The sequence below is a fragment of the Pithys albifrons genome, chromosome 13, assembly GCF_047495875.1.
Source record: "Pithys albifrons albifrons isolate INPA30051 chromosome 13, PitAlb_v1, whole genome shotgun sequence".
Classification (NCBI taxonomy): Eukaryota; Metazoa; Chordata; class Aves; order Passeriformes; family Thamnophilidae; genus Pithys; species Pithys albifrons.
The window spans coordinates 4689326-4704292 of NC_092470.1; the positions used below are offsets into that span (position 1 = coordinate 4689326).

At 52.6% G+C, this 14967-nt stretch overlaps 3 protein-coding genes across 4 annotated transcripts; all 3 read left to right on the plus strand.

The window, feature by feature from the left end:
* The first annotated feature begins 973 nt into the window (after positions 1-973).
* RPP25 (ribonuclease P and MRP subunit p25) lies at positions 974-2226 on the plus strand. Its single transcript, XM_071568489.1, has 2 exons — positions 974-2083; positions 2213-2226. Exon 1 carries the CDS (start codon positions 1297-1299, stop codon positions 1927-1929), a length of 633 nt encoding a protein of 210 aa, XP_071424590.1. The 5' UTR covers positions 974-1296; the 3' UTR covers positions 1930-2083; positions 2213-2226.
* Positions 2227-4899: 2673 nt separating this feature from the next.
* COX5A (cytochrome c oxidase subunit 5A) lies at positions 4900-10545 on the plus strand. Its single transcript, XM_071568246.1, has 5 exons — positions 4900-5174; positions 7861-7977; positions 9260-9381; positions 9758-9880; positions 10382-10545. The coding sequence occupies exons 1-4, from the start codon at positions 5090-5092 to the stop codon at positions 9869-9871; spliced, it is 438 nt and encodes a 145-aa protein (XP_071424347.1). The 5' UTR covers positions 4900-5089; the 3' UTR covers positions 9872-9880; positions 10382-10545.
* Positions 10546-11279: 734 nt separating this feature from the next.
* FAM219B (family with sequence similarity 219 member B) lies at positions 11280-14624 on the plus strand. 2 transcript variants are annotated; one of them, XM_071568117.1, is made up of 6 exons: positions 11280-11390; positions 12650-12752; positions 13011-13095; positions 13433-13510; positions 13864-13912; positions 14063-14624. In XM_071568117.1, exons 1-6 carry the CDS (start codon positions 11289-11291, stop codon positions 14219-14221), a joined length of 576 nt encoding a protein of 191 aa, XP_071424218.1. In that variant the 5' UTR covers positions 11280-11288; the 3' UTR covers positions 14222-14624. The 2 variants fall into 2 exon arrangements, with proteins under 2 accessions (XP_071424218.1, XP_071424219.1); XM_071568118.1 differs by having other exon boundaries at positions 14066-14624.
* Positions 14625-14967: the final 343 nt, after the last annotated feature.

The following is a 14967-nucleotide window of genomic DNA, read 5'->3' on the forward strand; positions in this document are numbered from 1 at the left end:
TCAATACTCGGCATGTCTTTCCACTGTGCAATGATCCCTGGCCAGCAGGGTGGGAGGGGACAGGGAGGTGACAGGGCCAGGCAGAGGGTCAGCCTGGGGCAGGGACATTGCCACTGCCCCGAGAAGGGATTAGGGGCAGGAAGGGGACATCTCCTGGCTTCCAATAGGGAACCCCTGGGATTTATTGCCAGTAAATGTATTGGTGAGCCCACAGCTGGCAGCTCCACACTGGGGATGTGGAGATGAGTGAGGCACAGGGACTGGGAGAGCAGCAGGGAGAGGGAGGGAAAGAGAAGGAGGGGGAGAGAGAGAGAAATCACCCATGAAAAGCAGCTCTGCCAAAGCATCTGCTCCTCGGAGCTTTAGGAATTGAGTTGTTTTCCTGCAGGCAGAGCCAGGGCTGAGGATGCAGGGTGTCAGGGGGAGCAAAGCCATGGCACACTTGATGCATACCTGGCTGCAATGCCATCTGCCAGGCTTTCTCCTGGCTGCAGGTCCCAGTGGCTTCTCTGTTGGCTAATAAAGGTTGAGCTCAGGCTCTGAAGTACTTCCAACAGTACCTGCTGCATCTTTGTGCCATCCCTGGGCACAGCACAGCCAGGATTCCTCATCCTTCTGGGAATGCTGCAGGGCAGGCAGGCAGGGTGACTTTTGCTGTTAGCAGTGGGTGCCCTTGAGAGGAGCAAGCGCAGAGAGAAGACCAGGTTCTCTTTAAGGGGGCAGGACTTTGGGAGCATCATGAAGGCAAGAGTGAGCTTCTCCCTCTGCCTTCCACCTTTCCCTCCTTCCTTTCCCTTCCCTTCCCTGTTTCTGGACAGGGACCTGGGTTCCCTGCCCTCCCCTTTGCCTGTCAGGGATGAAGGCAGGAGCTGAATGATGGGATGGGTGGCTGAGCAGGGGAGGAGGAAGAGGAGGGGAGTAAGGGGAGGGAGAGAGGGAGGATCTGCTAATTACACAGAACAGCTCTGGGGGCTGCTGAAGTCCAGAATGAAGCAAAGAGCAGCAGAAGCGAGTGCTGCAGTGGGAGCAGAGGAGCCCAAGCAACACCGAGAGCTGGAGCCGGCTGTCCTCCCTGCTGGGAGTGACTGGGAGCACCCAGGGGATCCTGAAGCCCTGTCTCTCACAGAGGACAGCCTCCAGAACAGCTGCTGAGCCTGCTGCCAGCCCCTGGAGAGCAGAGGGGAAGGGGCTGGTGGCTGTGGGGACACAGAGCTGGGCTGGAGGGCAGTGAAGTCAGCCCTGCCATGGTCCCAGTGGGCTGGGAGCCTGCCTGGATCCACTGGTAAGGGGTGAAGGATGGCTGCTGAAGGAGGGAGAGCCAAGCCTGGTGCCCAGTCTGGGATGGAGAACTTCCGAAAGGTGAGGACGTCTGAGGAGGAGATGCCATTGCCCTTCCTCGACCTGTCCCCGGATGTGGTGGAGATGAAAGTGAAAGAGGGCAGCAAGATCAGGAACCTGATGAACTTCGCCATGGCCCAGATGGAGCTGAAGGGCAGCCGGCAGATTATCTTCAGTGGCTGTGGCAGGGCGATCACCAAGACCATCACCTGCGTGGAGATCATGAAACGCAAGCTGGGAGGGCTCCACCAGGTCACCAAGGTACGCTACAAAACCGTGCTGGAGGTCTGGGAGAACCAGGACCTGCTGTCCGCCGGCCCAGCACAGAACCTGACCGTCCACAAGAACGTCCCCTCCATCTGCATCCTGCTCTCCCGAGACCCCCTGGATCCCAACCAGACGGGCTACCAGCCCCCGGAGCCCCAGCATGGGCTCAGTGAGGCAGGAACAGATGCATCTGGATCCTCCACCAAGGGGCTGAAGCGGCCACTGCCACCTTCGCACGAGGAGCTGCTGCCCAAGAAGCTGCAGGTACAGGTTCCTGACAGCCTGAGGGGCTCAGGGACTACTGCTGGCCAGTTGGACCACTGACCACAGTGCTTCCCTCCCCAACCAGAGAAGTGTAGTGGCAGGAATATGCAGTCATTCCAGGGTCACCGGTGGGCTGTGGACTCTCCCTGGTGTGCCCCCACTTGCTGCCCCTGCTCCATCTGACCCTTGTAGATTGGAGGTCCCCAAATTGGAGGTGAGGGTTAAAGAGTTAAACCCACAAGCTCTCGGTTATGGATTAAAGCAGGGGAGGGCTTGGGGAGGGGGCTGGTGGCCCCTAATTCAGCCACCCAGGGACACCACGACCACCAGACACACCTTGCAGAGACTCTCACGGAGCCAGAGCATCCAAGGGGTACCCGGACCAACACCAACACAGCTCCCCACTGCAACGCCTCATCCATCGGAGAGATGGTTTTGCCCCAAGCTCATTACCAAACCTGCTGCTGAGGAGCTGTCAGGGTTATTAATGCCAGGCTCGGCATCCCGTGGGGCCATGATTCATCCCAAAAACCCACCCAAACAAGCAGGGGTTTGCTCCCTCCCTGTGCCTGCAGAGTGAAGTGCTGTGCTGTGCCACCTGCCTGTGGGACAGCACAAGGAAATAAAACAACCTGCATTGGATATTCCGGTGTTTGCTCTCCTGGAGAATCTGGAGCTGGGAGCAAAGGGAGTGCTGGGTGGGTGGTTGTCACGGCTGGATACAGTGCCCAGGGAGGGACAGGGAGGTTTGGGGATTGTGGCTTGGCTGCAGAGCCTGGGAAAGCCCTTGGAAAAAAAATTCCTGCTTCCTCCAAGGGGCAAAGGGAAATTAATGGAAAATAAAAGCTCTTTAGAAATAGTTGAGATCTGTCTATGGGAAAAGGGTGGCATCATCTTGGTTGCTGACCACAGCATGGATCAGCACAGTGGGGGCTGCTGCTGACCCAGGATAAGGGGAGCCCGCCCAGCCAAATCCTGTCCCTTGGAAGAACAGGATCAGGGTCTCTTGTGAGCCCCAATCCCTGCTGGTATGGCAGTACCTGGCAAAGCCCCAATTCCAGCCCCCACAGTGGGGACTGGGGTGATTTTGGGGCACAGGTCCAAGCAAGCCCTGATCCACCTGGTTCCCGCTGGCTCAGTGCCCAGGGGCACTGCAGGATGAATTAGTGAGTGAACCCTTCCCAAAATCCATCCCTGGGAAATGCTACAGATGAAGCTGCCTTATCTCCCAGCCTCACGCACAGTCCCTGGGGACAGCGAGCATCCCCTCTTTGTCAAGGGCTTGCTTTGCTGGGAATAGGAATGAAAGAAGACGAGGAGGAGGAGGAGGAAGCAGGGTCTGTTTTGTTTGGTGATGACCTTGCCATCTCCCTCACCAGGCAGCTGCTCCTTGAGCCAGAGGCTTGTGCTTATCTGCTCTGCTGCAGATTGATTCCCTTCACTTGAACATTAATTTTCCATTTTTTTAATTAGTTTTTTTGTGCTTTGGGGGCTGGGAAAGCTTTGGGCTCTATCCCATCCAGCTCCTCTCTTCAGTGCAGACCCCAATCAGGTTCAACCCTCTGCCCCATGTGAGAGCACGGGGTAGAGGCTCATACCCCAAATGCACAGGAAATTGTTAATAAAATTAATTAATTAACTCCTCTGATCAGAGGCTGAAGACTGTGGGAGCCACACAGTTGAGCACTAACAGCCCTTCATCTCCACTGCTGCTGTCTGCCACTAAGGGGAAAAGGGAAAAAAAATAAAAATCATTGGTTTCTCTTTATTTTGTCCATGTGCAAAATTATTTAATTTGATTTTATAAGCAGGTAGTTTCCACTCTTGGGGGCCATCACTGGGGGTTTCACACTTTGCTGGCTGTGGACTGAGGTATTCCTGAAATAAAAAAAATTATGACTGTTACTCAAAAAATGGAACATTTAAAACAGAGTGATGACATTAGGGGACATAACAAGTGGAATTACCACGATGGGTTTGTGCAGCACTGCTGAAGTCCCACAGATGATTTTTGGGGTGACTTTGTGTCCGTGCAGCGGCTGGGGTGGTGCGATGGTGGCTCAGAGTTGTTCCAGGGCAGCACCCCCCAGTGTGGGGACAAGGACACGGCCATGAGTGCCAGAGAACCTGCGGAACTGCTGAACGGGGCAGCAGAGTGGGACGGAGCCCGTTCCCTTCACAAGGATGGAGTCAGGCGGGTGTTCACTGACAGCAAGGGGGATGCTGCACAGGGGTCACGGCAGAGCTCAGCTAAGGGGCAGCACCACCATCCCAAACCACCCAGAAATGAATAGAATCATAAAATCAGTTGGGTTGGAAGAGATCTCTGAGATCATAAAGTCCAACCCTTAATCCAACCCCACTGTGATTACCAGATCATGGCACTCAGTGCCATGTCCAGTCTCACATTAAAAACCTCCAGGGATGGGGAATCCACCCCCTCTCTGGGCAGCCCATTCCAATGCCTGAGCACTCTCTCTGCAAAGAAGTTTTTTCTGATCTCCAGCTTCAATTTCCCCTGGCAGAGCTTGAGCCCATCGTGCCCCCTTGTCCTATTGCTGAGTGCCTGGGAGAAGAGACCAACCCCCACCTGGCCAGAACTTCCCTTCAGGCACTTCCAGACAGTGCTGAGGTCACCTCTGAGCCTCCTCTTCTCCAGGCTAAACACCCCCAGCTCCCTCAGCCTCTCCCCACAGCACTTGTGCTCCAGTCCCTTCTCCAGCCTCGTTGCTCTTCTCTGGCCCCGCTCCAGCCCCTCAATCTCTTGCCTCAACTGAGGGGCCCAGAACTGAACACAACACTCAAGGTGTGGCCTCCCCAAGGCAGAGTCCAGGGGAAGGGTCACTGCCCTGGGCCTGCTGGCCACGCTAGTTTGGATTCAGGCCAGGATCCCACTGGCCTTCTTGGCCCCCTCAAAAAGCCACTCTAAACACCCGCTCGGGGATCGGCTCGTTGGTGGGAGCGCCCGCAGGGCCGCCCCCTCACGCACAAAATGGCGGCGGCCCCGCCCCAAGATGGCGGCGGCCCCGCCCCCGGCCCGTCCCCTCGGCCTCCCGCCCTGGCGCGCCTCGTCCCCGCCGCGCCGCCGTACCCGCCTGCACCGGCTACCCCTTCTCTCAACTCCGTCCGGCCCTGCCTCCCTCCCTCCCTCCCGGTGCGCTGAGGGAGCCAGCGGTGTGCCCCCGGTGCAGCCTCGCGCCCTCCCTCTCAGCCCGCCGCCATGCTGGCCGCCACCGTCTCCCTCCTCCGCCGCTGCGCCGTCTCCGGCCTCCGCACCGCCGTCCGCCGGCCCGCCGGCCCCGCAGGTGAGCGGCCACATGCGTCCGTGCCCCCTGCTGCGGCTCCAGCACCAGCATCGCGGCTCAGCCCCGGCATCGCGGTGTGAGCCGGCCCGGCCCGGCCCGGCGTGTCCTTGCGGTGACCCCGCGGCCTATGCGGGCCGGTCCTGCGGTCCCGCCGCCGCCGCCACCGGGACATCCCCGCCGGTACCGCCTCGTGTGGGGCCCGGGCACCTCCCCGGGGTGCGGTGCGGAGGCGGAAGGGCCTTCCCCGCGCCCCCACCAAGGTGACATTGATGAAGGGCGGCCGTGGCCTCCGCAGCACCGGGGCCGTCGCGACCACCCCCGGGCCCCCTCCCAGCCCTCACCGTCCTAATTAACACCCCAGTTAATTACAATGCTCTATTAGAACACCAGTTAATAGGGAGAGGAGGAAAATAGCAGCCACAGACAGTGCGGTGTGGTGGTGGCCAGGGTGGCAGAGCTGGAATACAGAGACTGAGAGAACGCGCTGCTAATTAATAGCTAATTAACCTCTGCATCGGAATTAATAGCTAATTAACAGACACTACTAATGCTCGGGGACCTGTGTGTGCCTGGGCTGCGGCAAGTCTGAGGTAAACAGCTGCCCTAAAGAAGTGCGTTGCCGTTTTAATAAACAGGGATTTCATGGATGTTTAAAACCCTTGGAGTTTAGTCATTTTTAAGTCCACCAAAAGTCTTTCCTCGCTGTTCCTTTGTGCTGCTGAACCCCCTCTGCATGTTCTTCTTTTCCAAGGTCTTGGGTTACAAACCTTCCCTCTGTAATCCCTGTGCCCCTCACTGCCAGATTTTCAGTAAATTAATGTTTTTCTTTATAAGTGCTTTTCTTCTGTGCTCGTTAACAGGGAAAACTGACAAATTCCAGCCCTTGAGGAGAAGCTTTAGTGTGTTTTTGTGTAATATTAGGTGATTTTAGGCTTCTTGATGCATGTTGTGTTCAGTTGAAAGCAAAGGTTCGTGCCCTTTGCTTCTTTAGTGAGTTGGGAATCTGTGCATGGATAGGCTGGGAATCTGTGCATGGATAGGTTGGGAAGCTCTGCCTGGACAGCCTGGCCTGGCTTGGCTGTCACACACACATCATGTGTGTGACAGTGACCTTGAGGGACCCCGCTGGAACTCCAGGCTGAGTGAATCTGAGAGCCCAGTCTCCAAAATATAAACATTAATGTGGAAGACACAGGGTGGAAGGAAGTGTAGCAACAGCTAAAAAGTTTACCCTGGAAATCCAGACTTATAATTTTTATGGTGTTTATTTTCGTTCAGCATCCAGAGAATAGTTTTGTTGAGGAAAGACTTGAGCTTTTCAACTTAAATGTGTCTTTTGAACACTTCAGTTTAGGCTTTTCTCAAACTGCAATTGACTGTTTCTCTGTAGGATTTTCCTACAAGGCTTTTCCTCCAAACAGCTGAAATCTGGGGGTTTTTCAGCAGCATCCTGGGTGCAGGAGCATTTACAGAGCTGTGCTCTTGTTCTGAACTCAGCTGTGCAGGTGATTTGTTGGAGAAAGCAGGGCCAAAGTTCTGTTTTGGAGCTGGGGACAGGAGGGGGAATTTCCCTACAGAATGGCAAAAGATAATTATAATCCAGCTTGGCCTATTATTTACTTCTCCCTAGCTAAAATAAATATTTTTGTGCTTTCATTTCATAATTCAGAATTGCAGCTGAAATGTTGGACCACGTTAAATTTTGTTAAAAAACAGTTTGCCTTCTGGTCAGTCTGTAATAAAACTGAAGAGAAGTATATCAGCAAAAATACAGCCCAGTTTTGGGGTTATTTTTTCACAACTCTGTAGCTACTCAGCACAAATGGCTCGTGCTGGGTTAAGAAAGAAAAAGTCAGGAGCTAAATTTGACTTCCCTGAAGCAAAGCTTTGAGCTCCAAGGTCGTATCTGGTGTGTGACCTGTGCAAATATTAGTGGAGTGAGATTAGCAATGGGGAAAGGAAGCACCAGGCTGGTGTTCCTTTAGTTTAGTTCCTTTGGAAATCTGTTCCAACCTTTGTGGGGTAAAATAAGATAATTTCATCAAGCCCCCAACCAATTTGTGATAGTGTTGAGGGTAGAAATTAATTCGTAAATCATATGAGACTGATTTGTGCATTGGGGTCCAATCTACTTTTGTCATTAATTATCAAATATTAATGCAATTACAACCTTGAGATCCAGGAGTCTTACCCTGGATGGACACAGAGTGATCATTTTTTTTCTCCTTCAGCCCTTCAGCAGCCTGTTGGAAGAAGTGTCTCATCCTTTTGCTTTTGAGAGCCTTTGTAGTTGGGCTCATGGAGTTTTGGTGATGAATGTTGTTACGTTTCTGCAGCTCACTTGGCTCTTGAAAGAGGGAAAATTCCTGTATCTTGGAGAAACAGGGATGCCAGAAAACCTCTCTTAAGGACTGGTTACATAGTGCTCTTTAAATAATCCTGCTCTGACCAAAAGCTTTGGGGACACTTTGGAAGTCTGATGTGGATAAAAATAGGTACTTTGCCATGAAATAAACCACAGTATTTAATAGCTGTATCCATGCTCTGCTCTCCAGGACTGATCCAGACTGACTGCACCAAGTGAAATCCATATTTTATGGCTTCTGACCTCTTGGTCAGGACTGAAATGCCATTATTTTCCTTTAGCTCCAAGTTTCTTCTATTTATTTATCTGTTTTTTATTCAGCTGTGCTGCCTGCCCGCTGCTACTCTCATGGGTCACAAGAGTCAGATGAAGAATTTGATGCTCGCTGGGTCACATATTTCAACAAGCCAGATATTGATGCCTGGGAGCTCAGGAAAGGTATGTTGGGGAAAAGGGAAGGGTAGCCTGGAGTAAATGTAAGTTTTGTGACCAGAAATAACAACTTTGCTTGGCATACTCCTCATCCCTGGAAGTTTCCAAGGCCAGGTTTGGATGGGGCTTGGAGCAACCTGGTCTAGTGGAAGGTGTCTCTGGCAGAGGGGTGGACTGGGTGACCTTTGAGGTCACTTCCAAATCAAACCATGCCATGATTTTAACACCTGGATGAGAGGGAGAGAAACGTTTGCTCCAAGGAAAGTGCATTTGAGCTCAGTTTAGTGTGTAACCACACACATTTTTCTTTGGACTTTGACCTGATGCTTGGCCATAACCACCTGCAGGCTGTTTGTCTGGTAGTCTGTTTGTGTCGTTGCCAAGTTTATTAAGCTTCCCCAATTAGAAATTAAAAATGTGTTTGCATAATTAGATAATTGCAGCCAGAGGGATCATTCCAGCAGCAGCTGGCTGGGTGTTGGGCTCTTTCCTTGGAAAGAATCATAGACCTCCGAGATCATCAAGTCCAACCCCACTTTGATCACCAGATCATGGCACTCAGTGCCATGTCCAGTCTCACCTTAAAAACCTCCAGGGTTGGAGAATCCCTCACCTCCCTGGGCAAGCCATTCCAATGCCTGACCACTCTCCCTGTAAAGAATTTCTTCCTGATATCCGACCTAAACCTCCCCTGGCAGAACTCAAGCTGTGCCCTCTTGTCCTGTTGCTGAGTACCTGGGAGAAGAGACCAACCCCCACCTGGCCAGAACTTCCCTTCAGGCACTTCCAGACAGTGCTGAGGTCACCTCTGAGCCTCCTCTTCTCCAGGCTAAACTCCCCCAGCTCCCTCAGCCTCTCCCCACAGCACTTGTGCTCCAGTCCCTTCTCCAGCCTCGTTGCTCTTCTCTGGCCCCACTCCAGCCCCTCAATCTCTTGCCTCAACTGAGGGGCCCAGAACTGAACACAACACTCAAGGTGTGGCCTCCCCAAGGCAGAGTCCAGGGGAAGGGTCACTGCCCTGGGCCTGCTGGCCACGCTAGTTTGGATCCAGGCCAGGATCCCCTTGGCCTTCTTGGCCACCTGGGCACACTGTTGGCTCCTGTTGAGCTTCCTGTCCCTCAGTCCCCCCAGGTCCCTCTGCCTGGCTGCTCTCCAGCCACTCTGTGCCCAGCCTGGAGCGCTGCAGGGGGTTGGGGTGGCCAAAGGGCAGAGGAAGGGAATAGACAGCAAGGAGTTCCTTTTGGCAGCATGAAGAGTTAATTGCAGGTTCCTCTTGGTGTTTCCACAGGTATAAACACACTGGTGGGTTACGACCTGGTCCCGGAACCAAAAATCATCGACGCAGCTCTGAGGGCCTGCAGACGGTTAAATGACTTTGCCAGCACTGTCCGCATCCTCGAGGTTGTAAAGGTGGGTGGAACTGCTGTGTTCCATCACTAGAGCCTGGCAGCAGCAGAGTTTTCCCTGGATTCTTCTTGTTGAAAAGGGAAATCAGTCTTTCCTGTTGCCACAATCAATGGCTGCATGATGAACACAAAGCTTGGTGGCTCCTTAAGGAATTGAGTGCTGAGCTGGCTGGGAGTGGTAACTCACAAGGCTGTGTAGGCCTGGAAAACACCTTACACCATCTCCCTGAATCCTGAATCCAGCCTTCCCAGGAAGTTAACAGGAGCCAGCCCTACAGGCCAGCAGTTCTGCTCTGCTACAAGCAGTGGAGGTTTTGGAGGTGTAAGGCCAATGGAAGAATTTTCCTATGTTGAAATAACGCCATTCCTTTTTTGTTTAGGACAAGGCAGGACCTCACAAGGAAATCTATCCTTACGTTATCCAGGAGCTTAGACCAACTTTGAGTGAACTGGGAATCTCCACTCCAGAGGAACTGGGCCTGGACAAAGCATAAACCTTATTGGTAAGGGATGATGTTGCTTCCCAGACTCCTGGCATGGGACTTCTGTACCCCAAAACCCCTGGAAAAGACAGAGTATGGGCAAGACCTGGTGTGCTCTAATCCCAGACTAAAATTTAGCCCAAAATAAAAGTTCTCATGGAAGTGAAGCCTCAACTCAGTTTCTTTGGGAGATGACCAGTGTCACATTCTTTTTTTAAATCCTGTGCTCAGAATAGAGATACCATGAGTCAGCCTGCTGCAAATAGTACTTAATTCTGGATCTGTTAAGACTTTTCCCTCCTCCTTTCCCTGGAATATGATGTCTTGGTGTTAGGGCATACTGAAGCAACTGTTCTGGGAATGCAGTACCTGCATTTTCGGGCTGAGGATGGTCAAATGAGGCTTTCAAGGTAAAAGAGATGGAAATAATTTAAAATAATTTGAAACCTCATGGAAACTTTGTGGAGATACTGGGCTGCTTCTTAAATGGCTTTTTTGGTTTTTTCCCCTCTTCTGTTGCAGGTGCATTACTCAAGTGTTTTACTGATGCTACCTGATTGTACACAGTCACTTGGAGACACAAACCTTAAATCTTATCTGAAATAACTTCTTCCTTTATTGAGTTGCCATGTAAGTGCTGTGAAGTTGGACCTAATAAAGGAAATACCGGCTTGGCTGATACGGTAGCAGTGGCTTGTGTGGTTATTTCTTGTTGCCTTTCTAGGTAAAAGGAAGAAATAAAACATAAATGTACTCTTAGGAGTTTATAAATTATTATTTGCTTGGCAAAGGCTGTGTCTGTGGCCATCCCAAGCACCTGCCTGGGAGGGGCAAGGTCAGGAACTGTGTGGAGGGCACGGTGAACCCTCCTGTCACAGCTTTGGGCAGGAGCAGAGCAAGAACGTGACAGGCTCTGGCAGCCCTCGGGGGACAAGTTTCCCTGGGATGAACTTGCCCAAGTTTCCCAAAGCCTCAGAGAGGGGTGAGAGGCTGCTCCTTGCAGGGGATGAGCTCTCACTGGGAGGGGACCTGTTGCGTGGGAGAGAAGAGAAATTACTTAATTTTTACTATTTTCACTCTGGGAAAGGGGAATGTTCGGGGAAAACAGGAGTTTGTGGGTTCCCCGTTGCGCAGCCGGCTCAGCGCCGGGGTCGTGCGGGGCGGGACATCCCGCTGTCCGTCCGTCCGTCCCGCTGCCTGTCCGTCCGTCCCGCTGCCTGTCCGTCCGTCCCGCAGTCCGACTGTCCGTCCCGCTGTCTGTCTGTCTGTCCCGTCCCGCAGTCCGTCTGTGCGTCCCGATGTCCCATCCCGCTCCCACCCCGCATGCGCGCCAGAGGGGCGCGCCTCCTCCCCGCCTCCCATTGGCTAAGTCCCGGCAGCCCCGCGCTGCCATTGGCTGACAGGCCCAGGGGCGGGGCCACAGGCGGCCATGGCGACGGGCGGCGGCGGAGCGGGGGCCGGTCCTGGTCCCGATGCCGGTCCCGATGCCGATCCCGCTGCGGGCCGAGGCGGCGGGTTGAGGGGCTCGGGGGTACGGGGGTGCTGGTGGTGTGGGGTGTGTCCGCGGGGCAGTATGGGGTATGCGTATGGGGGCGGTGTAGGGCTGGGGGCTGTCTGTGGGGTGTGTGTATGGGGGTGTTAGGGCTGGTCTGTGGGGCACTATGGGGTATGTATATCATGGTTAGCGGGCTGGGAGTGAGCACGAGGTTGTATGGGGTTTGTGCATGGGTGGTATGGGGCTGGGGGGGCATGGGGCAGTATGGGGATTATACCTGGGGGTACTATAGGGCTGGAGTGTGTGTGTGGGGGGCACTATGGGGTATGTGAATGATGGGTATGGGGCTGGAGGATGTCTGTGGGACACTATGGGGTATGTGAATGATGGGTATGGGGCTGGAGGATGTCTGTGGGGCACTATGGGGTATGTGAATGATGGGTATGGGGCTGGAGGATGTCTGTGGGGCACTATGGGGTATGTGAATGATGGGTATGGGGCTGGAGGATGTCTGTGGGGCACTATGGGGTGGGTTTATGTACAGAGGGGCAATATGGGGGTAGAGGGGGTACATGCACAGAGGCACAGTGCAGGGACAGTGTATCAGCACAGTTCATGCTGTGTAGGGAGTGGTATGGCACATCTGGAGGGGTTTGGGGTCTGCTGCCTGCCTGGTTATTCCCACAATGAGGCTCTGCCCTGCTAATTCCATTTTAAGACGCTGAGGCTAATCCTGACTGCAGTCTCCAATCACCAGCATAAGTCCTCTGCCTTGTTTCTTTAATTCCCCATCCCTCCTACACCAACTCTCCTCTGCCCTTTCCTGACTTTCCCTCTATTTTCTTCATTACTTATTTGTGGAGCTTTTTTCTTCCCCCTTGCCATCAGGAGTGCTGGCTCTCCTTGAGAATAACTGGATGAAAGGAGAAGCTTGAAGACTCAAACTCTCCAGAGAAATTAAAATAAACTATTCTTACATTTTTACTTGATGAACCTGCTCATTAAATCTCCTCCATCGTGGGTTTTCCCAAGTATTACTGGAGCCAGGCTTGTGCAGGAACTGCTGGGCACCACACATGGTTTTGATTTAGCATTGCCATTCCCACATAATCCCTTCATCTGTGACTAGATCTGCTTATTGCTTTTCCTCTCCCTCCTCCTCATCTGGGGAGGAGGAGCTGTCCCTCTCCAGCTGACCTTGAGCTCCCAGGAATGAATGGATGCTCTGAGATGACTCTGTGTTATTTCATCCCCATGGAGAGATGCTAAATGTGCTTCTTTCCCTTTTTTTTTAGCTGATTTGGGCTGAAAACAAGAGGCTGAACAAGGGGACGGATACAGTGGAGAAAAGGGGACCATACATCCTGAGCAAACCTCCCTCCATTCAGGCCAAGCTGAGTAAATGATGCTTGGTGGACTGTGCTGGGATTTTGGGAGTAATTTCTGCCAGGGCAGGAGTTACCAAAAGCCTTTTTATTCCTTGGTGGGATAAAACCTTTATAAAAAAAACATTAAAAACCCCATAGTGATGTTTGTGGAAAGCACTGCATTGCCCCCATGCTCACCTGCAACACCTCCACCACCCATTCCCAAAAAGACCAGACCCTTGGGGAACACTTGGGAATTTTTATCTCTGTCCCTGTGCTTGGCTTTCAGAGAGGCAGCGCGAGCTGGCGAAGGCAGCTCTGCGAAGGCAGGGGCTGCTGGGGGGACCCACCACCCTGAAACCAGCACCTAAAAGGTCTGATCCCCCTTTTCTGTTCCCAAAATGTATTTTTTGCTTTCTCGGGGAGACTGGGAAATTCAGAGAACTACAAATAGGAGTTTGGAACCTTGTTCTGCTGGTTGTTTGGCCAGGAGCATCCAACATAATAAAATATGGGGCTTTTTTATTTTGGGGATGATTTGGTGTTATGGATTTGTTTGGGTATCCTAGAACTTAGCTGGTGGTTGCCTTGGATAGTTCATGGCTGGGAAGGAGCAGAATTCCTGCCCTGGCTCCTCAGTCCATCAGCGCCATGGATGTGTTTCCATGTGTAAAACATCTGTCCTGGTCTCACTCTGCTGCTTTCTGGCAGGTTGGTGAAGTTTAACAAGGGCTACACTGCTCTCAGCCAGACAGCTGATGAAAACCTGGTCTCCCTCGACTCAGACAGGTGAATATTCCAGGATTTTTGGGTGATTATCCCAGCATTTTTGGTGAGGTGTGCTCAGAGCTGGGTTCACTTTGGGGATTGATTTTCCTTGTCACTTGTAGAGCACTGGGCACTCTGAGCAGTGAAATAGAGATTAGCTCTGTTGGTTTGTACATTGTTCAAATAACACCAAGGTTGTGGGTTTGATCCCTGTATGGGCCACTAAAGAGTTACTGATCATCCTTGTGGGTCCCTTCCAACTCAGAATATTTTCTGAAATGCTTCTCTTGTCCCAACTTTAACAAATCCCATGCAGTTATGCAAGGCTTATTTCTAAGGTTATTTCCTGGCCAGTTGTTTCCTTTTTCTCTTAGTGATGGGGAGCCAGGATCCAGATGTTCCTCAGGATACTCCTCTGCTGAGGCAAGTGTGGGGGTTTGACTCCAACAGCGTGGTCCCCGCAGGCTCCCTTGTTCCCCTCACAGCCTGACACTCTGGATTGGGGCTGGAAGTGTCACCCCACGGGGTGTGGATGTGTCCCATCCTGCAGAGCTCCACCTTGTCCCCCCACAGCAGGTGAACCAGGACCTGAGCCGGCAGCTGCTGCAGGATGGGTACCACCTTGATGAGGTCCCTGATGATGAAGACCTGGATCTCATCCCCCCAAAACCTCTTGCGTCCTCTTCTTGCCCCTGTTGTTTTGGAGAAAATCTCTCCTGTGTGATCCAATAGCTGCACAAGAACAGGTCAAAGTCCAGCACTTTCTTTGTCCCATGGGATGGCTGTTAGGGTCTGAGGCCCATGCTGGGATGGTGACACAATGACTGAATGGTTCTGCTTATGGCAGATACCAACCAATCCCAAAGGATAGCCCAGACCCACCATACCAGCTCCACACAGGGATCTGGGGGGCTGGGGTCTCTCTGCTGCAAACCTTAAAAGCTGCCTTAAACCATGGTCCTGCTCTACAACACTGGGGACAATCAGCTTCTTATACAGAAAGCTTATTTAAATGTTTCATGTCTAGAGATCTGAACTGGTTTTTTGTTTTAATTTTTTGTTTGCTTTTGGGGTTTCGGTTTTGTATTTTACTTGTTAAAGGGAGCACTCAATAAACTGGAACTCATTACTTGAAGGGTGTGTTGGTGCTGTGGTGGGGGCTGTGCAGTGTTCCTGCCAGCAGCTTCTTCCCTGAGTGGTGGGATTTCAGAGCAATGCTTTCTTTCATCACATTTCACCCATTTCCTGTTCCCCTGAGGAGTGAGGGGGGTTACAGCTGGAGCTGCTCCCAGCCTTTCCTCCAGTCTCCCACTCCCATCCTCCTCCTGATCCTTGCACCACGCTGCCCTGTGCTGAGGACAAAGTCACCTCTTTATTCACGGCATCGGAAGCTTTCCCACTCCATCAGCCTGCCCAAGCAGCCCCCTTTTACAGCCAGGGAAGGGGCAACACTGGCTGCCATCAGCCAGGCTTGGGAA

What these genes read in the sequence shown, in the direction of transcription:
- FAM219B (XM_071568117.1), top strand. Translation starts at nt 11,289, where the DNA reads ATGGCGACGGGCGGCGGCGGAGCGGGGGCCGGTCCTGGTCCCGATGCC. An exon ending in GCGGGTTGAGGGGCTCGGGG is followed by an intron (nt 11,391 to 12,649) that starts GTACGGGGGTGC and finishes CTTTTTTTTTAG; the next exon opens with CTGATTTGGGCTGAAAACAA. An exon ending in GTCTCCCTCGACTCAGACAG is followed by an intron (nt 13,511 to 13,863) that starts GTGAATATTCCA and finishes TTTTTCTCTTAG; the next exon opens with TGATGGGGAGCCAGGATCCA.
- RPP25 (XM_071568489.1), top strand. Translation starts at nt 1,297, where the DNA reads ATGGCTGCTGAAGGAGGGAGAGCCAAGCCTGGTGCCCAGTCTGGGATG.
- COX5A (XM_071568246.1), top strand. Translation starts at nt 5,090, where the DNA reads ATGCTGGCCGCCACCGTCTCCCTCCTCCGCCGCTGCGCCGTCTCCGGC. An exon ending in CCGGCCCGCCGGCCCCGCAG is followed by an intron (nt 5,175 to 7,860) that starts GTGAGCGGCCAC and finishes TTTTTTATTCAG; the next exon opens with CTGTGCTGCCTGCCCGCTGC. An exon ending in GCATCCTCGAGGTTGTAAAG is followed by an intron (nt 9,382 to 9,757) that starts GTGGGTGGAACT and finishes TTTTTTGTTTAG; the next exon opens with GACAAGGCAGGACCTCACAA.